This window comes from Macaca fascicularis, chromosome 20 (assembly GCF_037993035.2).
Source record: "Macaca fascicularis isolate 582-1 chromosome 20, T2T-MFA8v1.1".
NCBI classification, from domain to species: Eukaryota; Metazoa; Chordata; class Mammalia; order Primates; family Cercopithecidae; genus Macaca; species Macaca fascicularis.
The window spans coordinates 42,280,170-42,300,847 of NC_088394.1; the positions used below are offsets into that span (position 1 = coordinate 42,280,170).

The 20,678-nt window shown below is 42.3% G+C and overlaps 2 protein-coding genes across 2 annotated transcripts; both read right to left on the reverse strand.

The window, feature by feature from the left end:
• Positions 1–1,387: 1,387 nt before the first annotated feature.
• LOC102126538 (cyclin-Y-like protein 1) lies at positions 1,388–14,624 on the reverse strand. The gene is made up of 5 exons (XM_065536890.2): positions 13,819–14,624; positions 12,617–12,676; positions 10,231–10,262; positions 4,498–4,598; positions 1,388–1,427 (listed from the first exon to the last, which is right to left on the reverse strand). Exons 1-5 carry the CDS (start codon positions 14,315–14,317, stop codon positions 1,388–1,390), a joined length of 732 nt encoding a protein of 243 aa, XP_065392962.1. The 5' UTR covers positions 14,318–14,624.
• Positions 14,625–17,927: 3,303 nt separating this feature from the next.
• Positions 17,928–18,912, reverse strand: LOC123570486 (putative uncharacterized protein MGC34800). Its single transcript, XM_045381817.3, is given in 6 exon segments — positions 17,928–18,117; positions 18,119–18,334; positions 18,336–18,405; positions 18,407–18,472; positions 18,474–18,577; positions 18,793–18,912. Coding segments are annotated over 6 exon segments (627 nt in total). The 3' UTR covers positions 17,928–18,066.
• Positions 18,913–20,678: the final 1,766 nt, after the last annotated feature.

Below are 20,678 nucleotides of genomic sequence, written 5' to 3' on the forward strand. Positions count from 1 at the left end.
CACTGCAGGCTTGACTCCCTGGGCTCAAGCGATCCTCCTGCCTCAGCCTCCCAAGTAGCTGGAATGAAATGTGCACACCACCATGCTCAGCTAATTTTTCATTCTTTTTTGATATAGATGGGGTCTTGTCACATTACCCAGGCTAGTCTCAAACTCCTGGTCCCAAATAATTCTCCCACCTTGGCCTCCCAAAGTGCTGGTGTTACAGGTGCCAACCACCACCTGTGGCCCAAAATGTTCTTATAAGAATACTAATTAAACCTGAGAAGCTGCTTGAAAATAAAATATAAAAATAATTTATTACTTTCTGAAAGTAGTAAGACATCGCTTGCTTTCTCACTGTTCAACACTTGTAATAATTGCGTAAAAGCAAAAGTGGGTAAAACTGCTGGTTTCTCAGTATGAATAAGGGCCGTGGTACTGAATTATACTAGTATTCATTCCGCTCTTCACCGCCCCTTGCAGTTTTTATTAAAGTAGCCAGCTTCGCTTAAGAATGTCCTTGATGAAACAGTAAAAATTAATGGAGCTATTAAATCTTGACCTCTCTTTTTAGTACTCTAAGTAGAACGTTCACATAAAGCACTTCTGCATACTGAAGTATGGTTATGTTAAAGAAAAGCACTTGTGATTTAACTGCGAGCTGAACAAGCCAATTTTTCACAGAGCACCATTTCTATTGAAAGTATGACTGACTGTCATTCTCAAAAAGAAGCCAAGTGAGTCTGTCATTTCAAGGAAAATAACAAGTATTTGTTGTCCATAATAAATCTAATGCTTTCAAGCTAAAAATCAGGACTTGGAAGACTCAATACCTACTACTGTGAGCTTGGCAGCATCTCAATCTGTGAAGACGTTTTTATAATCGTGGTGATGCTAATGAAAGTGAGTTTTTACACTATACATAAACATGAATTAATATTTTCCAAATAGCCAATGGATAATATAAAAGCCAGTAAGGGGAAAGATCCATTCAGTGTACAAGAAAGATCAGTGAGTATTAGTGGAATGAATTCATTGATATGTACAACCCCATTATAACTATTTTAATAAATCAGCACTTGTGGAGCTTTGGTGTGGTTAAAAATACCCACAATTACCTGAAAGCTTTAAAAATACACCTTTTTTGTACTATATATTTGCATGAGGCTAGGTCATCTTTTTATTGCTTCTTTACAATAAATTGCAAACAGGACATAAGCAAATACACTGTGGGACCCTCGAAAATTTCAGAGTGAACAGCGTCTTACAGACCAGCCCACAGATGACTCACTTTCACACTGTGAAATATGCACTCTACAGCTTATGTCTACAGTTAACACCTAACAGTGTGTGTCATATTATACAAAGTGATGAGCCGGAGTAACAAGGCAGGTTTTCAAAGAGCTCACCTGTGCTTTATGTTGTAATATATTGCCAAAGTCACACTGTGGAGGGAAAAAAAAATATTTTTAACTACTGACTTTATCACTTGTTTGGCCTGAAGATATGTTTTTAAAACGTGGAGGAAGGAATCTTCTCAGTGGCCCTGAAATCCTCTCATTCAAAGCAGTACTATATGAGCCCGTTTCTTTTGTTTTAGCTCCCTGGATTTATAGCGAAAATAGGATAACCAAACTGCTAGGCAATGTGCTGTCAGAAGACGTTTCTGCTGATGGTTAGTGTGTATACATAATTACATATTTTCCCTGTCATTTGATCTTCTACCCATAGAACCTGTAATCTTGTGCAAGTCACTTACATCCATGTGTACATATGCTTATATTTAGGCCATACAGTAATGTTTTGCTTTTTAAGTGGCTAGGCCCTACATTTCAACTGATTTAGTTCACCACCACCTACTCACCCATTTGTCATTATTTCCCTAAAAGCACATCATCAGTGTGCTTTATACCAATTAAAGTAATTTAAAATCACCTATACATAATTATTAGCAGGAAATTTATTAGTAAACATAATGCACACAAAAATCAATGACACTTGTAACTATCCTGAAATAAGTGGCACTAAACACACAGTGTAACACCGCATCGTACAATATTCATGACAAATATTTCCACATTAGTTTAAACAAAATATTAGTGAACAAATACAACTCTTCAGATGTATGTTACTGTGGTCCTAAGTCATCCTCAATGTTGTGTGTCAGCAAACAGGGGCTTCTCCTGGATAAGTTCTGTGCTTCCATTTGCCCTCAGCATTTAAAATGAGGCTCAGAATAATTTGAGAAGGCAAATTTGAGTTGTAAAAAGTAGGCCTTACAACATTATTAGCATCTAAGATGGATATTTCTATAGTGCCTCAAACAGTTTCATCTCCAAATTGATTTTAAAATCACAGAATTGGAAGTTACATGCTGAAAAGACCACTGAACCTTACCTGACACTCCATGAACCACCCATTTTGCAAATAAGAGAACCAAGACTTCAAACTAATTTGCCCAAGGTCCCCACATAGTGCTTTTGTGAACTGCAGGTGTTCACAAAATCCTATGGTATGGTTTCAATTTAAGCATATGCACACATACATAGAAATGACTCACACAGAAGAAAGGCTCTATGGGTAGAAAGAAGAGCAAATGACAGGGAAAACGTGTAATTTATATGTTAGAACCATCACTCCTCCATGCAAAGGAAGTAGTGGCCCCCATGTTTGCTGCCCACTGGATCACCCAAGGAGCTTTAAAAACAGCCTCACCACCAGCTGGAGATATTGTGATTTAGTTGGCATTGGACATGATTCGGGCATCAGGGTTGTTGGTAAAGTTCCCCAGGTGATTCCAATGTGCAACAAAGTTTGGGAATGACTGAGTTAGGGTTAAGGTCAGAATCATCTGGGATGCTTTTATTCATATAATGATGCCTCACATACTTAAGCATTTTTCTAAAAGGCTTGGGAGTGCCCAGAGATGGAGGGAATGTGGAACTGGGAAGACGCATGTGTTTGCAGACATATATTTTAAAGAAACAGCTATACATGATTCTAATATGGCCCAATCATCGCTTTGAGAACAATGGACTAGTAACCATGAAAAACATTTTTCAAAATCTTTCCAAAAAGCCAATTTACTATATTAATTTGCTCAGTAAACCATTATTTCATCAAAAGTAAATATACCAAATGATCCCTTCTAAAATTTGAGAGCAAATTAAAACTAACTGTATTTCAAAAATAGACTTCTAGGCCAGGTGTGGTAGCTCATGCCTGTAACCATAGCACTTTGGGAGGCTGAGTTAGGTGGATTGCTTGAGCCCAGGAGTTTGAAACCAGCCTGGTCAACACAGTAAAACCCTGTCTCTAAAAAAGAAAAGAAAATTCTATTTTAAAAACACTTGCAGGAATTAGGGTGTGCTGGAAGGAAAAGCAGAACCTCTACTTGTTTGAGCAAGGTGAAGCTTAAAACTCCTTTTGAATGGCATACTGAAACATCAGAATCTTTTGAAATCAGAAGAAACCAGGGACTCTAGCCAAAACAGAGTGGGTTTTTACTTAAGGCTGAATACAAACATTAAGTGATGACTCCATAGAGGCCAAAGCTCAGGGCTTTAAACATTGGTGGAGTCCAGTTCCTGCTGAAACACAATTTGATCTCAATAGTTGTTATATATGAGAGAGGGAAGTAATATTATTATGAGCATAAATTTACCATTTATAATTAAAGTAGAAGTTGCTGACAAATTAGCGTAAAAAGCAAGTAAAATGGAAACAAAATTAAGCTTGTACACTAGTCATGGTTATAGACTGGAAAGTTACTAGGGATAAGGACATTAATATTCTGAGGGAGTACCTCTCAAACTGTTTTCCCGAAAATCAAAACTCATAATCTAAGGAGACGTTAATAATGTTCCCTGGACACATCCAATGGAACTGGGCTTTGTTGTGGCTTTTTAAATAAACTCGAACCCATCCTTCGAGGGTGCTTTGAAAAGACATGTCTGATTGTGGCCTATGAAGTGCTCATGCATGATGGGAACAGTTAAATGCAGATACACTGTGCACCACTGGAGGACAAGCTGTTCCGTCTTCCAAGAGTAGTTTCCAAAGTAGCACCCATGGTCTTAGGCCTGTAGCCCATAAAGAACTAATAATTTTTCCCAGAAACATCCAATAAAAGGCACCTCTCCTTCCCATTGCGTTCAACACTGTCATAACATAAATGCATCAAATGAATAGCTATGGTTTTTCTGGGGTTGTTTATTTGGTAACTGGCTTTCTCTTCTACCATAGTTTCTAAGATTATTATTTAGAAGATTATTATTATTATTTAGAAGATTATTATTTATTATTTCTAAGATTATTCTAATCACAGTTTCTAAGATTAAAAGAGAAACAGAAAATTCATATTTAGGTCCTGGAAATCCATATATCATTGAAATCAGTTTCTTAAACTGCTTGCTGAAAAGGGCAACCAAATGGCTGAAATGATAGAGGATGGCCGGGATGCTTTTAGCATATGAGGGTTTGTCACTCAGCCCTCGAAAACCTCATTGTACTCACCTTTCCAGTGTGTGTCTAAGATCAGGTTTGCTGACTGTGCTGTTATCTAGCAATATGGTGGAACATGAGCTGTATTTTCTATCAAGATGCCATGGAGGTATCTGAAGGAGAAGGAAGATAGAGGAAAATGTTTGCAGCAGGCTGAACTTACAACAGTGTGGGCTTTCTACCTTAGTAAAAATGTCAAACAATAAAACATTAAGGTATTTCTTATACCCCGTGACCTGCCTGAGTGTGGTATCATGAGCAGCTCTATGGGAAACTCACTGGAGGTGCGTAACTTCTGCAGATGATGTTTGAGGACTGGGTTATGAAATTCTGCCCTTGCTATGATACCAATCATCAAACCTGGAAAGCCTCTATTATGAATTCCCCTTACAAATAATGGGAAAAGTTTAAAATAAGATTTCCTGCTTTTTTTTTTTTTATTATGCAGTTAAAAGCAGCTATTTTCTATTTCTTTTATTCATTAACTACAATGAAATGTTGTACATTAAATAATACTGGCACGGGGCATTTTTATTGCAGTAAATAAAGACCTCATACTACATTCACTAAATTACTAATCCTAAGTCACTCATTCAAGAGACAGTGTGATGGAATCAGCGTTTTAGAGTCAGAGACTCTGTGTCCCAGGGCGGCTAGTGACCAAACAAGTCAGTGGCCATAGATTTCTCTGGGCCTGTTTCCTTGGCGGAAGATAGAAAAAGTACTGCTTTAAGATGCTCTCACACCTAAAAATCAGATGATGGAAACAGCTTTGGGAATTTAACTTTCACTTCATGTTTACATAAGACTGCTGTTATATTACTCAAATGAGAACTTCCGAGAATACTTTGCATTCATTTCAAAAGTTGATTGATTTTAGTCTGTAAGTTATTTGACACACATCATGGCACTGTCCTGCCTCACTCATGCTGCTCTCTGCCCAGAATGCCAATTTCTTTCCCCCTTGTCCCAGCAGGTTTCACCTCCTCTGCCTTCTGGGATCCCTCTGCCAGCAGCCACACCACAAAATATTTCCCATTTTGTGTACTCGTTGGTCTAATGCACCGTGTGTTACTTGATAGCAATTGTCTGCAGAGTATCCCCCTGGTGAGAAAGTAAGCCTCTCCAGGGGAGGGAGAGCCCTTCCTCTCCTACCTGCAGCTGCTGAGCACAGGATGTGGGAGAAATTAAGGAGTTCAATAAGTGCTTGGCAAATTATTTAAATCAGTTACAATTTGGAAGGTAAATCTTCCTACAGTTACAAATCAATGAAAATTTATCTGCAGTGCTATCAGAGAGATGACAATGAATCTTTTGAGCCTTCTAGAAAATAAACTATCTCTAAAACACTTTAAAAGTATCTATTCATTTGTCAAGAGTGCAATAGTCAATATGGAAACTGCCTCATCTATGTTAGGAAAACGCATTTCTTGGCCAGGCACGATGGCTCACTCCTGTAATCCCAGGACTTTGGGAGACTGAGGCGTGTGGACCACGAGGTCAGGAGTTCAAAACTAGCCTGGCCAAGATGGTGAAACCCCGTCTCTACTAAAGATACAAAAATGAGCCAGGCATGGTGGTTGGCGTGCCTGCAATCCCAGCTACGCAGGAGGTTGAGGCAGAGAATTGCTTGAACCCGGGAGGCAGGGTAGCAGTGAGCCTAGATCATGCCACTGCGCTCCAGCCTGGGCAACAGAGCAAGACTCCATCTAAAAAGTAAAAAAATTAAAAAATAAAACTCTTTCTTAATAATAATGCCAGTAACCAAATCCCTGGCACCAAATAGTTGAAAAGATCAACAGCATTATTTAAAACCACAAAATACCTATTATTTTAACTTAAAAAAAAAAAAAACTCAGATGAGCCTTCTTGGGATATGCTTGTCTGCATCATGTTATCACCCTCTTCCTTCAGGGTCTCCCACAGGTATGTGAAAGACAGGGTAGGGAGAAGATCTAGTGGTTGTTTATAAAAGTACACAGCATTTGAAAACTGCCTATAGCCAGTAATCAGAAATATCCATACAGTCTAACACCATTTTGCTTGTTTCAGATGCTTTTTACTGTAAATTCACTTATTTCTTAACAAAAATTCCAGATGTTTTTGAACAATATTACTATTTGAAGGACCAAATTCTTCTTCAAGGTAGAAATGTTTTAACTCTAGCTAAACTCTTATGTCTCTTAAGCTACTCTATTAATGTGTATACTTTACATTAACAGTGTATGTGGGTCAATGAATATACTTTGACTGTCTCAAAAAACAAATATAGCATGAAAAATGAAAATTGACTCATTCAGATACTTCTATTCAAAGTGAAAGAAGGTATCCCTTAAGGTCACTACTATTAGGGGTAATATTAACAGCATAATATTACATGATAACAAAACTCGATTCTGAGAAAAAATCCATTTATGAGAATAAAAAGAACAGGAAAATAATACATCAAAACACAGACTAATTGGTATAGCTTTAGGTGATATCTGTCCTCATTTTCTTCTATTTAACATTTCTTATAATGAATGCATCTTGGATTGTGGATTTTTTTGAGAGGAAGTCTTGCTCTGTTTCCCAGGCTGGAGTGCAGTGGCCTGATCTCAGCTCACTGCAACCTCTGCCTCACATGTTCAAGCAATTCTCCTCCCTCGGCCTCCCATGTAGCTGGGATTATAGGCATGTGCCACCATGCCAGGCTAATTTTTGTATTTTTAGTACAGATGGGGTTTCACCATATTGGCCAGGCTGCTCTCAAACTCCTGGCCTCAAGTGGTCCCCCAAAGTGCTGGGATTACAGGTATGAGCCACCAACATGGTGACTCTCAGGATCACTTTTTTCTCCCCACTTTTTTACAAGACATATTTCAGATAGTTTTTAAATAATTAATGACTTTTAACTAACTTAAAAATTTCTAACACTTTGTGCACTAACAGAACAGCTCCATTTATGTTGCACAGCAATGGGACCACATGGCATGTATGGAGTTTGGATAGAATTCTTACATAAGGCCTGAGTGGAAAAGTGTAATATGCTTATTGTAGGTAAAAATAGAAATTGTCTGAATTAATGTAATAATTATGTCAAATTTAAACTTAGATTTACACTTACATATAGGTTCTAAATTTGGATTAAATACGATGTATTGACCAGAAATTTATTTTCGCTTCTTTCTGAAATCTCATTAGCATTAGTCATAAAATAAACATTATACACAGGAACAGGAGACAGGATTGACGGCAGATGATTCTGAGTCAATGCTGCAAGGTGAAAAGCAGACAGAGGAGTGGCAACTGACATGGAAGCACAACTTTGGAGCTGACAGGGAGTGACTTGAACAGAAACAAGCAATATTGTTTGTTTTAAAGAACACAACCCAGGCTCCAAACTCAGAGGCACATGGTACCTGGGAAGGTAGGGTGAAACATACAACAGAAGCCAGCAAGGTCAACTGTAAATCTGTGCCTAGAGACCCAAGTCCACCTCTCCTCTCAAAAGGAATTTGGATGTGTATTATCTGGATATATTATACCTGAGGGTATCTGAGCTCAGAGCTTTTATTCCCAGGACTAAAACCTGGGAAATAGGAACAAATTGCACACAAAGTTAAACTGCACCTTCCTTCCCAAACCTGATTCTGGAAAGCCAGCAGCCAGGCTTGCACTGCCAAGGCAGAAAATTGGGAGACCGTTTTTGGAAGAAAACTGAAACATCATACCCTCACATAATACACTGATGTCCCCCAAATGAAAAGCTGGCTCGACTTCCAAATCCCCACAGTGAGACCCCTCGGGGAACAAAGGTCCTGCTTCCAATTAGAGAAAGCCAAAGACCACCACGCATTTGAGGGAAACCCCCAATGACAGATCAAAACAATAGGAGAAATGAATTCCTGGGACCAGTAAAAATTCAGGAGCAAAATTATTTTTAAAAATCTTAAAATGTCCTTAAGGAGTTAAAAAAAATCAATAGAACAGTTAGTGAAGAAAGTCAAAGAATCTCTAAGAAGCAGAACAAAAGACAAATTGGAAAATAGGAGGGGAAGAAATTAAAGATCAATACAGAAATACTGGTCTAGGAGGCCCAACATCTGAATCATAAGAATGCTAAAATAATAATAATAATAAAACAGAGAAAGTAGGAAAATTATCTAAAAGAGATAGTCTGCACACTTAGTGGCCACAATAAAATGTCCCCTCCAGGCTTTATTATACAATTTCAGAATCCCAGGGATAGAGAAGGTCCAAAAAAGCTTGAGAAATGTAAAAATTGGTTACGTATGATGTACCACACAATGGTAACATTTTCAAGAACAGTATAATGAAAAGACAATAGAAAATTGTCTTCTGAGCCATGAAATTTAGTTTTCACTCTAGAATTTTATACTCTATAACAAAGGAGGGGTTTTGAGAGAGGCTAGAATTCTATATATGTGTGTCCATGAGCCTTTCCTCGGAAACTGTGCTCCAGCATCACTGGAAAGTAACACAAGACAGAGGGCAAGGCACAGTCTAGGACTCAGGGATCCAACATGAGTGGCAGAAGAGTTTGAAGAGGGCTCCTGGGCAAGCAGGCCCAGGACAGCCTAGGGAAACATAGACTATCCTGGAGGAGGATAACCAGAGGCCAAGGAAAGTCACTTCAAGAAAAAACATGGAACATATGCTTTAGTAGGTAAAATATTATTTTTTGATAGGCATGTAACAAATGTCACAACACTTGGGGAAAGAAGAACTGTTAAAAAAAAAAAAAAAGGCAAAGGAACATAGTCGGAAAATTAATTCCACACACAAAATAATGAAGGATGTGAAAACAAGGAGGCCAGTTGGGGTCTAATGGTCGCATTTGGCTTTATGAGCTGTCACGGGCTAGGAAAAAGGGGGTTATCTGGGGGAAGTGCAGAAGTGCTTGAATTTAAGAGAAAGAATGAAGCATGTACAAAGATGAGGCACAGTCAGAATACTCTATGACTCAGCAGTGAATAATATGTGCTTAGTCATAATCATGTAAATACCAATTAATTATTTAATAAAAAATGTGTTAGAGGTGGGAGAAAGAAACAGGGAGGTAAATAAGGTTACAGTGGAGTGAGGAAGTTACGCCTTCACCTGCTATGACAAGAAGTCAGCAGAAAGTGTTGAAGAAAATGGACTCAGCTATTTTTTATTTGATTTGATTTAAAAAGATTAATTTTCTTTTTTTTTTTTTTTTGAGACGGAGTTTCACTCTGTCACCCAGGCTGGAGTGCAGTGGCATGATCTCAGCTCACTGAAACCTCCATATCCTGGGTTCAAGCAATCCTTTTGCCTCAACCTCCTAAGTAGCTGGGATTACAGGCGAGCACCACCACACCTGGCTAATTTTTATATTTTTAGTAGAGGCAGGGTTTCACCATCTTGGCCAGACTGGTCTTGAACTCCTGACCTCGTGATCCACCAGCCTTGGCCTGACAAAGTGCTGGGATTATAGGCATGAGCCACCGCATCCAGCCAAAAGATTAAATATTTAAGGCAGATCTTTATATCACAACCAAATTATGTAACTTAAATGTCAGACACCCTTAAAAATGGGCACAATAAACCAAAGACTTTCCTGTATAAATCTGATGCATAGGAAAATAGAAGAGATTTAGAAAATCCACCAAAAAAGGATCATGCTAACAGCACTGGCTCCCTGTTAAATTTTTAAGGAATCTTGACAGACTTTTAATTCAAACAATTGATTTCTTCACTTTTCAAAAGCTTACTTACATGATATAGGCGAGAGGTCCTCTTTTCTTGCACTAAGAATGAAAAAATAAATCAATTCTGGTGTAAATACTATAGAATAAACGTAGTTGCTAATCATCTGATTATCACTATAGAAAAATGCGACAAAATTCCACTTTAAAAAATTCTTACCAACAAAATGTATAAATAATCTGGCATGATTAATCTCATAAAGTAAAATCTAAAAACATAGTTTTATTTTTGACCTAACAGATATTCTATTACATAAAACTGAAAGAATCACCATGTACACAAGGAAAGGCAAAACCAATTAGGGAACATATGTGCCCTGCAAATCTCATGTTGAAATGTAGTCTCCAGTGTTGGAGGTGGGGAAGTGTTTGGACCATGGGGGCAGATCCTTCATGAATGGCTTAGCGCCATCCCCTTGGTGATGAGTGAGTTCCTGCTCTGAGTTCATGCATAATCTTCTTGGGTTTTTGTTGTTGTTGTTGTTGTTCTGAGACAGCGTCTCACTCTGATGCCCAGGCTGGGGTACAGTGGCATGATTATGGTTCACTGCTACCTTGACTTCCTGGGCTCAAGTAATCTTCTCACCTTAGCCTCAAGAATAGGAGGGGCTTCAGGCATGCACCACCACACCTGGCTAATTTTTAAATTTTCTGTAGAGACAGGGTCTCACTACGTTGGCCCAGGCTGGTCTCAGACTCCAGCCTCAATTGATCTGCCTGCCTCAGCCTCCCAAATACTGGGGTTACAGGCGTGAGCCACTGCACCAGGCCTGATCTGCTTATTTAAAAGCATGCAGCACCTCTCACTCTCTCTTGCTTCTTCTCTCACTGTGTGAAAAATGACTTCTTCACCTTCCACAGTGATTATTAGCTTCTTGAGGCCCTTGCCAGAAGCAGATGCTAGCACCACACTTTCTGTACAGCCTGTAGGACTGTGAGCCAATAAAGCCTCTTTTCTTTATAAATTATCCAGTCTCAAGTATTCCTTCATAGAAATGCCAAAATACAGGACAGATGAGAAATTCAGCTAATAAAAAATGTACCTATTGTACATCTGAACCCCTAAGTAGTAGTGTTTTCTGATTCTACATTTACACATAGTTTACTTTCCTTACCAGGATCTAATAGCTGACAGCTCTGAGAACCAGTTTCTGGCCAGGAGCCAATCTCCAGATGCACTAGAATCCCTGCAAGCACCCCAAATGACTTATCGCTCATCTATTAATATGTTACTGAAAAAATAAATGGGTCTTTACACAACTGAAAAGTAGCCTATCTTAAACTCAAATGTTAAAATGAGTGTGCCAACCTAATTGAACACCGCATCCTCAGCGCACAAAACCATTTTGTTCTAACACAGGTCCGAAGAATAAAAGCTGCAAGGGGGAATTGGGCCACGCTTTGTTCCCTACAACGCCTCCTCCTTTGAAGTTAAGCTGGTCTCACGGACACACATTTCCCACTGCTGAAGAGACGGGGACATGGGGTGGGTTTTCTTCCACTTCCATACACTCCATGTGTGAGAAGCCCATGGCTCTGGAAGAAACTGAGAAATACAACAATCCTAACCGGAAGTTACCAGCTCAAGACAGGCAAAGTCCACACAAACTATAAAAATGCAGGGGAGAAACCCATTTTGTATTGTGCGGCACTCCTTCAGATGTTATTATAGAACCCCCACTTCTTCTATTCCTACTGTTGAAATTAACTGAAAAACATGGTGTATGCCATTTTTGAAAATAAAGTAAGATTTAGCAGAATGTTACAAATATAAGGAGGAGTACAGAAAAATCCTACAGTTCTAATTCTCTTCCTAAAACAAGCAGGATGTGGAAACTTTACACTACTTTCACACACTAAGGCTAACCTGGAAAACAGCACAGGCCATGTTTACATTTCCATTACATTCGAGTGAAAAAGTTCTGAGTAGCATGAACATGGATGTGATAGGCTCATGTGCTTAGAGCATTGTGCAAAAAGGAGGCCAACAGCACAGATTCAATCTAGAACAACAAATTCTTTTGATTTGTTCAAGTGAAATCCAAGCTGTGCCCTAAATCCTATCACTCATCATCAAAATGTACTCTTTGGAACAAGGGAAAAAGGGCAAAGACCTATGAAGAAAAAGGCATATATCCATAACTACTACACTAAATCATGTGGCCCATTAATTGCATTGATAAAAATGTTGCCAAAGGTATAAACACAAAGTCTGCAAGTTTCCATGAACAGTGACAAGTAAAGGAAATTATGTCACCTATTAAAATAAGATGAGTAAATATATTAAATATTAAAACATTTTAACTGCTATCTGAGTTCCTCTAAATACTTTCTGTAATACACAAAACAGAAAGTTTGTAGTTTTTTGCTTGGAGGAAGAAGCAATATTGTCTTACCACTCATTTGATATTTTCTCAGGAAGAGTGTGCTTTCCCTTGGATGGTCAGAAGCAAAATCTGTAGAGGAAGAAGGAAAAATGTAATAATTTAAGTGAGTAGAAAAGATAATTTTTAAAGCTACACATCCATTTTAATCACTTTTAACAATCTTGAGAAAAGTTTTAGTAATAAATGTGAAGAAAATAAATGCCACAATGTCACAGTTCTACTGGAGAATGCAAAAAATCACAGAAGTTCTCCACATATGTGGAATAAAACCGGGCTGTGTCTGGGGCTTCTTTTTTAAAATTTGCACCTAAATAAACTGATGCAACTTGTAGATGAATTATACACATGCCCTCCTCCTTCTTCTTATCAAATATACCCACCCTCCTCTATGCTGCTATTACCAGCACATTTCAGGGAAAGTCTCAAGCAGCAAGTGATGCTGTGGTCAATTACTGTCAGACACCGGCTTGATATGTCAAATATGTTAAAACAAAGAGCTATTTTGGGCAAAAAATACTTTTTTAAAGAGACAGGGTCTCACTCTGTTGCCCGGGCTGGCGTGGTGCAATGGTGCGATGGAGCCAGCAGAGCTTACTGAAGCCTCACACTCCTGGGCTCAAGAGATCCTCTTGCAGCTGAGACTATTGGTGCAAGTTACCACATCTGGCTAATTTTTGACCATGTTTTTTTTCGTAGAGACAGGGTGAAATGAGACATACATGGAAATGTGCTGTAAATCCTAAGGAATGATATAGTCTGTTTTGGACTCTCATCCAACACTACCCATCTATCACCTAGTGTATAAAACCACTGAGTGGCTTACCTTACACCACCAAACAAGGAACAACATTCACAAGTACCAAAGTTTAAAGAGAAGAGCTGTCAGACACTTCCTCTACAGAAATGAAATCTGTAGCATACATTTTCTATTTTGAAAACTTAGTTTTCCGCCAGCCTGGGGGGATGAGAAAGGGGCCAGAACTGGGCACTGGGGCAGGGAGGAGGAGAGAAACCGCTAGATGCTGCAGGGAAAAAGAATGAGGGAGAGGGTGGGCAGGCAAGAAGCAAGGCCAGCCTGGTCTCTGGGCCTAGGAAAGCTGGCTAGAGGCAGAAGGCAGGAGCCCAAGGCTGTGGATGCCTCTAGTGGGGACCCTGGGTCAGCGGCAGCCAGAGGCGCGCCTGAGGGCAAACAGTATCAGTCGCCTCCTTACCTTTGGGCATCTCCTGGTCGCCGACGTGCTGCAGGTCATGGCCCTCTTGGGCTCCGAAATCAGACTGGGCAGGCTCCACAGCAGGGGGGTGTGGTGCCACTGCCACCTCCGCCTCCGTGATGTTACAGCTGCAGGGCGGTTCCGTCCACTGCACCCCGGGCTGGCTTTGCTTGGGACTGGCATTGGGGAGCAGCATGTTCCATCTGTGGCGCCTCCGCTCCTCTCTGCCTTGGCCTGCACCTCTGCTTGACGATGCCTCATAGATTTCAGCGCTGCAGGACAACTCCTCAGACCCCCTGTGCTGGCCCCGCTTGGGGCTGGCATTGGGGAACAGCATATTCCATCTGCTATGCCTCCGCTCCTCTCTGCCTTGGCCTGCACCTCTGCTTGCCACCGCCTCATAGATGTCAGAGCCACAGTACAGCTCCGCAGACCCCCTCGATAGACCCTGCCTGGGGCTGGGGTTGGTGCCCAAGCAACAGCTCAGCGTGTTCCCCATGGGGTAGCCCCGCTCCTCTCCAGCAGCTTGGGCCTTCCCTTGCTTCCAAGTCTGCAGAGCTCAGCACTTCCACCGCTTCTCAACAACGGCACGCTGGCAGGGCCAGCCCCTGGCTATGGGGCTGCACCCCACTAGCAGCCCGCACCCGCCTCTGCCGCCTCCCCTGAGCCGACTTGCCTGCAAGGGTCCCTTGGGAACCTGCTTGGTTTATTTAGAATGGGTCTAGATGCAAGAAGCCTGATAGCTGTGATTGCGGAGAAGAGAGCACACAGGGAGCTCCTTCTACTTCCACTGCTTCCCACCAACTGAACAAGGTTGCCCTGCCAACCGCCAGAGCTCCCTCCTGGTTCCCAGGAACCAATCAGACCCAGAGTCCCCTCCACGCGCCCGCGCCCCCATTGTGATGTGGGAGCCTAGGTCCCTGGCTCACCAGGCCCCGCCCTGCTGGCAGCCCCGCCCCCACCTTTCATTCATTGCTGGCTGCTGGGAGCTTTCAGGTTGCTCCACTGTGAGGGAGTTCCTAGAGATCATCACTTTACAATGAATTACGCTAAAATTATTGTAACCAAATCTGCTTCGTGCCTTATCTGGCATCCAAAGAACGCCCTTTCCCCTGTGGCCTGTGAGGTTTTTAGAAACTAGAGAGACCCAGGTGCTTTCAGAAAAAGCATTGCCATGAACTTAGTCTACTCTGTGATGTCCACTTATATTTTCAATATATATATAGATTCAACACATATATATTCAATTTACACTTTTGGAAAATAACACACATATTCAATCAAACAAGAGTAATAGGGGAAATTTCCTAAAATTTATGCACTAAGTACATCACATTTTTCTAATTATCACTTTGATAGAGCAACTTAGAATCTATGGTTTCAGCAAATGAAGACGCTTATATAAAAGAGAACCAGGCCAGATGCGGTGGCTCATGCCTGTAATCCCAGCACTTTGGGAAGCCAAGGAGGCCAGATCATGAGGTCAGAATATCGAGACCATCCTGACTAACACGGTGAACTCTGTCCCTCCTAAAAATACAAAAAATTAGCTGGATGTGGTGGCACATGCCTGTAGTTCCAGCTACTTGGGAGCTGAGGCAGGAGAATCTCTTGAACCCAGGAGGCGGAGGTTGCAGTGAGCCCAGATTGCACCACTGCACTCCAGCCTGGGCAACAGTGAGATACCATCTCAAACAAAAAAAGAAAAGAAAAGAAAACCACCACGTAACACAATATTTTAAAATTCATTATCATTGCTACTGTGGTTTTTTGTTTGTTTGTTTGTTTGTTTTTTTTGTTTTTTTGACAGAGTCTCACTCTTGTTGCCCAAGTTGGAGTGCAGTGGCACCATCTCGGCTCACCACAACCTCCACCTCCTGGGTTCAAATGATTCCCCTGTCTCAGCCTCCTGAGTAGCTGGGGTTACAGGCATGCGCCACCATGCCCGACTAATTTTGTATTTTTAGTACAGACAGGATTTCTCCATGTTTGTCAGGCTGCTCTCGAACTCCTGACGTCAGGTGATCCACCCGCTTTGGCCTCTCAAAGTGCTGGGATTAAAGGCGTGAGCCACCGCGCCTGGTCATTGCTCCTTTTAATTAGCAATTACTAAGTAAATGTACTAGCGACTGCTTTGTGACTATGGCAATTTATGTAATCTTTCTCATCCTTGGTTAATCTAAAAAATATGAATAACACAAATTTTATAAACTTGCTCAAAAAATTAAATGAGGGAAATAGAATACTCCTCCCTCCATATATTGGACACTTACAAAATTACAGGCATTGTGTCTAAATTTATACACATGTAACATATGTAAGCCTCATAACAATCCCATCTTTTGTAGATGAGAAAACTGAGGCTCAGAGAAGTTAAAAACACATTCACTATCGTATAGTAATGAGCGATGGAACCGGCATTCAACCCAGTTCTGTGCGACTCCAAAGGTGGTGGATCATCTTAACAAAGACCAAGTTATACCCGCCACATGTAGGTACTCAAAATATGTGGATTGCCTTTTTCTATCCCCTCGTGTGTGAATTTCAGTGGCTTTCACAACCTCAGAACAACCCCACACACCCTCCCAGGTTGCCTTTCAGTGGCTCCCTTCTTCTTGGGGATGATTAGGAATCTGCATATTTTGACTACTTCTTCAATCATCTCCTTATAAACATGTGTGGATGAAGTAATGAAATTTTCCAGGCCTTAGGTTACTAACTGAATTAATTGTCTAGCTTATTCATTGCAAATTTGTTTGTAATACAATTTATTACATGAAAAAAATCACAGGATCCACTGAATTTGTGCAGAAAGATCCCAAACTAAACTGCAGGAACATCTTACTGATTACATAGGAAGACCAGCCCGAACACACAAAGCAAGAGTCCCTCCAAAGGCCAGGTGTGGGTGGTTCTTGCCTGTAATCCCAGCAATTGAAAGGCCAAAGTGGTGGATCACTTAAGGCCAGGAGTTCGAGTCCAGGCTGGCCAACACAGTGAGACCCTCTAGGGAAGAGTGAGGATTGCCTGGGCTCTTTGTGTTCCTGAGGCCATTTTCCAATCACTTTTTTTTTTTTTTTAACTTAAAAGGTTGCAGAGTTCTCAGGAACAGTCAGATTCACTGTGGAAGGACCTGAGTCCCATGTGTTCAGCTAGTTTAGACCATCTCCTTGTTCTCCTGGGTGAGCTGGCAAATGGAGGTTGCCTGCTGTGCAGGCTGCTCAGGTGATTTGTCCAGGCTGACAATGGGAGGACAATTTTGAGCTTTTTTGCGTCCCAGGGTACCCAGAGGGGCGGTGCAGCAGCCAAAACTTCCTGGGATGTGGGAAAAGCCTGTGTCCTGAATGATGAAAATCTCATTCTTCTTTACTGCAAGCTCCTCGGAGCCAGCAGCATCCTGGTTCCAAATATTGGGGTCGCCATTCATTCTTTGGGCTGCCAGATCCTTCGGGAATGTTTCAGAGAACTTCAGGCCATCACCCCCTAGCAGAGCCTTGGATTGTTCCACCGAGGCAGCTCGCCTTGGGGGAGGATGTGGGAGTCGTTATTCCACATGTACCAAGTGTACCTGGAGGTTGCCCTTAGTGATGCAGGCCTGACACAGATGGCCCACTGAATGGCTTCTCCCCAGTGTGGGTGCCCTCTGGATCTGCAGAGCACCGGCGGCGCGACAGGGCAGGGGACAGCACCGGCACGAAGCCCGGTCCCACTCCTCTCTTAAGTCCAGCCGTGTCCTGGACTCCCCCCACAGCAGCGGGCCCTGCCCGGCCTGATGGCCTGGCAGTAACCTTGAGCTCCATCTGTGATAGTGGTGGGCGCCGCACTGGAGACAGGGTGCGGGTCTGTGGAGGGTCCTCCTCTCCGCTGAGGAACTGCGAGCTGAAAGGGGACCTTCCTTGCCAACCGGCGGAGGTGGTGGGGGCTGTGGTCAGGCCCAGGGCGCCTAGTGGCCAGTGGCGGGCTGGCGGGCTGTCCAGCTTCCGGGTCCTGAGCGCTATTCCCTGGGCTCCTCCAGGTTGCCCAGGCCGGGGACTTGGGGAGGAAGCGCTTGCCCAGCACCAGGGCAGTTTCTGTGCCCGGGTCTTCCGCAGAGATAGGTTCGGCGCTGGCCCTTGCAGCGCTTCGCCAAGGAGACAGCTACAGGAGACATTGGCTGTGGCGCGATGCCGACCAGCAGGCGAGGAAGACGCTGCCAGGAGGGCTGAGGCAGAAGAGGGCTTGGCTGGCTTGGCAAGCTTGGCGGCGAGCTCAAGAGGGGCCCTGGCCCCAGCGCTGAGGCGCAGACGCCAAAGAGGCTGCAAAGAGGCGCGACCCGCGACGCTGGAGGCAGGGGAAGGGGTCGGTTCCGCGCTGGGGGCAGCCAAGGCTAGGAGTGGGGAGGAGCCGCTGGGGAGTCAGGGGCGCTGGAGGTGGCGCAGGCTGGGACAGGAACCCGGAGCCAGAGCCCGCGGGGTCAGCAGGGGCCCCTGCGGAGAGCCGCAGCGCCGGGCGCGGGTTCAATGGGGGCAGCTGGCTCGGCCAGGTCAGATGTGCTCAGGGCTGAGCGAGGGCGGCAGGCACCGCGGTGCCTGATGGCCCCGGGGCTGCCTGCGTGTGGCCAGGAGCCGCTCCAGGATCCCGGCACAGCCACCCTGCCACCTGCCTGCAGGAGCCCACGGGGCGTCACCTGGTGGTGCTCAGCGCCGTCTCCAGCTCCTGCGGTGCTGGGCACTGGGACCGCCGGCGGGGCCCAGCGCAGGTCCCCCTGAAGTCTCTGCTTCTACAGACTCGGCATCCTTCTCTGTGGGCGTCACCTTGCCTTCCTGCGCGGGCTCCTCAGAGACCATGCTCTTGGCCTGGTCGCTAGGCGAGCTGGTAGGATAAGGTTCCGGATTCCTCAGCGGGTGGAGCCCTAGGCTGTGTGCAGTGAGATCATCAGGGGCGGGGTGCCCAGGCTCTCCTGCTGCAGGAAGTTCAGCGGCTGGAGCTCCGCACAGTTTCTCGCTGTAGTTCGTCTCTGGCCGGCTGCTGCTCTCCACCTGCTGTCTGGGTCGTGGGGCTTCCCCCCGTGGCCTGCTGGGGAGTCCCTGCAGGGGGCAACAGCTCCTCCTCCATCTTGAGGAATGGGGCTTGGCCTGCTTGCACCCAGACAGGCTGTCATTGGTGCCTTTCAACCATCTACACATACACATATGCACACACAACAACTCACCCTGTGACATGTGCATGCGTCACACACACACACATATATTCAGACACAAGCTGGATGTCTGAAAGATTAAACAGCTCAGAAAACTACCAAGAACAAAAGAGTAGTCAGGGGACATCTCTGAGTTAACAGAAGGGAAGATAAGAAATCTGGTTGCTAGAATTGCTTATGTAATAAATATAAACCAAAAGATACATATTTTAATACATCCAATGTTATAGCAAAATTCTACCTTATGCTCCAGCATCCCTGCCTTCAGACCATCATTCAGAGCATGGTGACTCTCTACGCTGAATTCCAATAGTACTGGAAATTTCTCTTTCACGGCAAATTGGAAGCAGCGATCACAAATCTTTATCTATATTAAATAGTCACACTGTCAGGAGACTGACCTTCGGTAGAGACGGAACTATTTTATGTCAGAATATGGTATACTTCTGACATGATTTAATTTATAATGTTTAAGAAGCAAAGAAAAACCAACAGTTACAATTCTTTAAATTTGATTACTTCAAAAAATATATTTATCCTAGAAAATTCCCTTGTATGAGTTTCCTCAAAATACTGAATATGTGAGACATTGCTTCATTTAATTCTCCTTCTTTCTCTATGTAATATATTTTAGAATTCTACCTGTTAATTTATTATCATTTTATGTTTTTCAAATTACAAAGAGCTATCTGTAACCAGTATTAAAGAGTATTCCCCAAAAGGCTACACAGCCATCACTCATCTTTTAAAGAACAATGATTCACTAACAGATGGTATTTTGACATTCCTGTTGTTCTATGATAAATACCTTAAAGATACATTTCTGGGCATCTCATTATCATTATGGATAAATAGTTTCAATTGTTAGTTGAATTGCTCCACCTCATCAAAAAGTGAAAGATAAATGAGGAAAATTATTTCATTTTAAGAAGCGTACTGTCAATATTATTAATAAGAAAAGGAGTCAACCAAAGGTTAAAGAGGTTACTTGTACGTTTAAAGAGTCATTTGTGCTTTATGCAAGTTTGTTCATACAGAAAAATCAGAACAATATTTGTTAGGGAAGACGATGATAATGCCAGTACTCATGATGACACACAGTGATGGTGAGAAGCAACTGAAACCAGAAGAAGACTGAAAAAAGGGTGAGGGGACACCATTCCTTAGTTTACACTTGGCAATAGAAGCTTATTAGCTGAGCATTTATCCTAAACTCATCATCCTGAGACTTTTGTTTCTATAAATCAAAATATAATATAATACATTGGTTCTGAACACCCATTAAAACAATCACACTAAATAATTAACATAATTTTTAAGAAAAATGGGATAAGTGAAAATATGTGAAGGCAATTTAGAGAGAAATATGACAGTCTTATTAAATGGCATACTTATTTTATAAAGTGTTATATTCCTCTTAACTTGTAGTGTTTCTATACACTTTTACTTGACATATTTTGTTAAGTCAACATGTGAATCACAAAAAACATAAAATCTCCTTTCTCTTAATGATTTTACATTGACATGATTTTATTATACTATAGGATGAATGTTTATGCCTTTCCCCCAAAAGGTTGAAACCTAACACCCAGTGTGATGGCATTTGGAGGTGGGTATTTGGTGGGTGATTAAGTAATGAAGGTGGAGTTATAACAGTTATCTAATGTTATATAACAAATTT

Coding starts and splice junctions, on each gene's coding strand:
- LOC102126538 (XM_065536890.2), bottom strand. CDS start 14,317: ATGGGGAACACGCTGAGCTGTTGCTTGGGCACCAACCCCAGCCCCAGG. Junction 12,677..13,818: donor CGACCAGGAGATGCCCAAAG/GTAAGGAGGCGA, acceptor CTTCCTCTACAG/ATTTTGCTTCTGACCATCCA. Junction 4,599..10,230: donor GGACCTCTCGCCTATATCAT/GTAAGTAAGCTT, acceptor CTTCTCCTTCAG/ATACCTCCATGGCATCTTGA.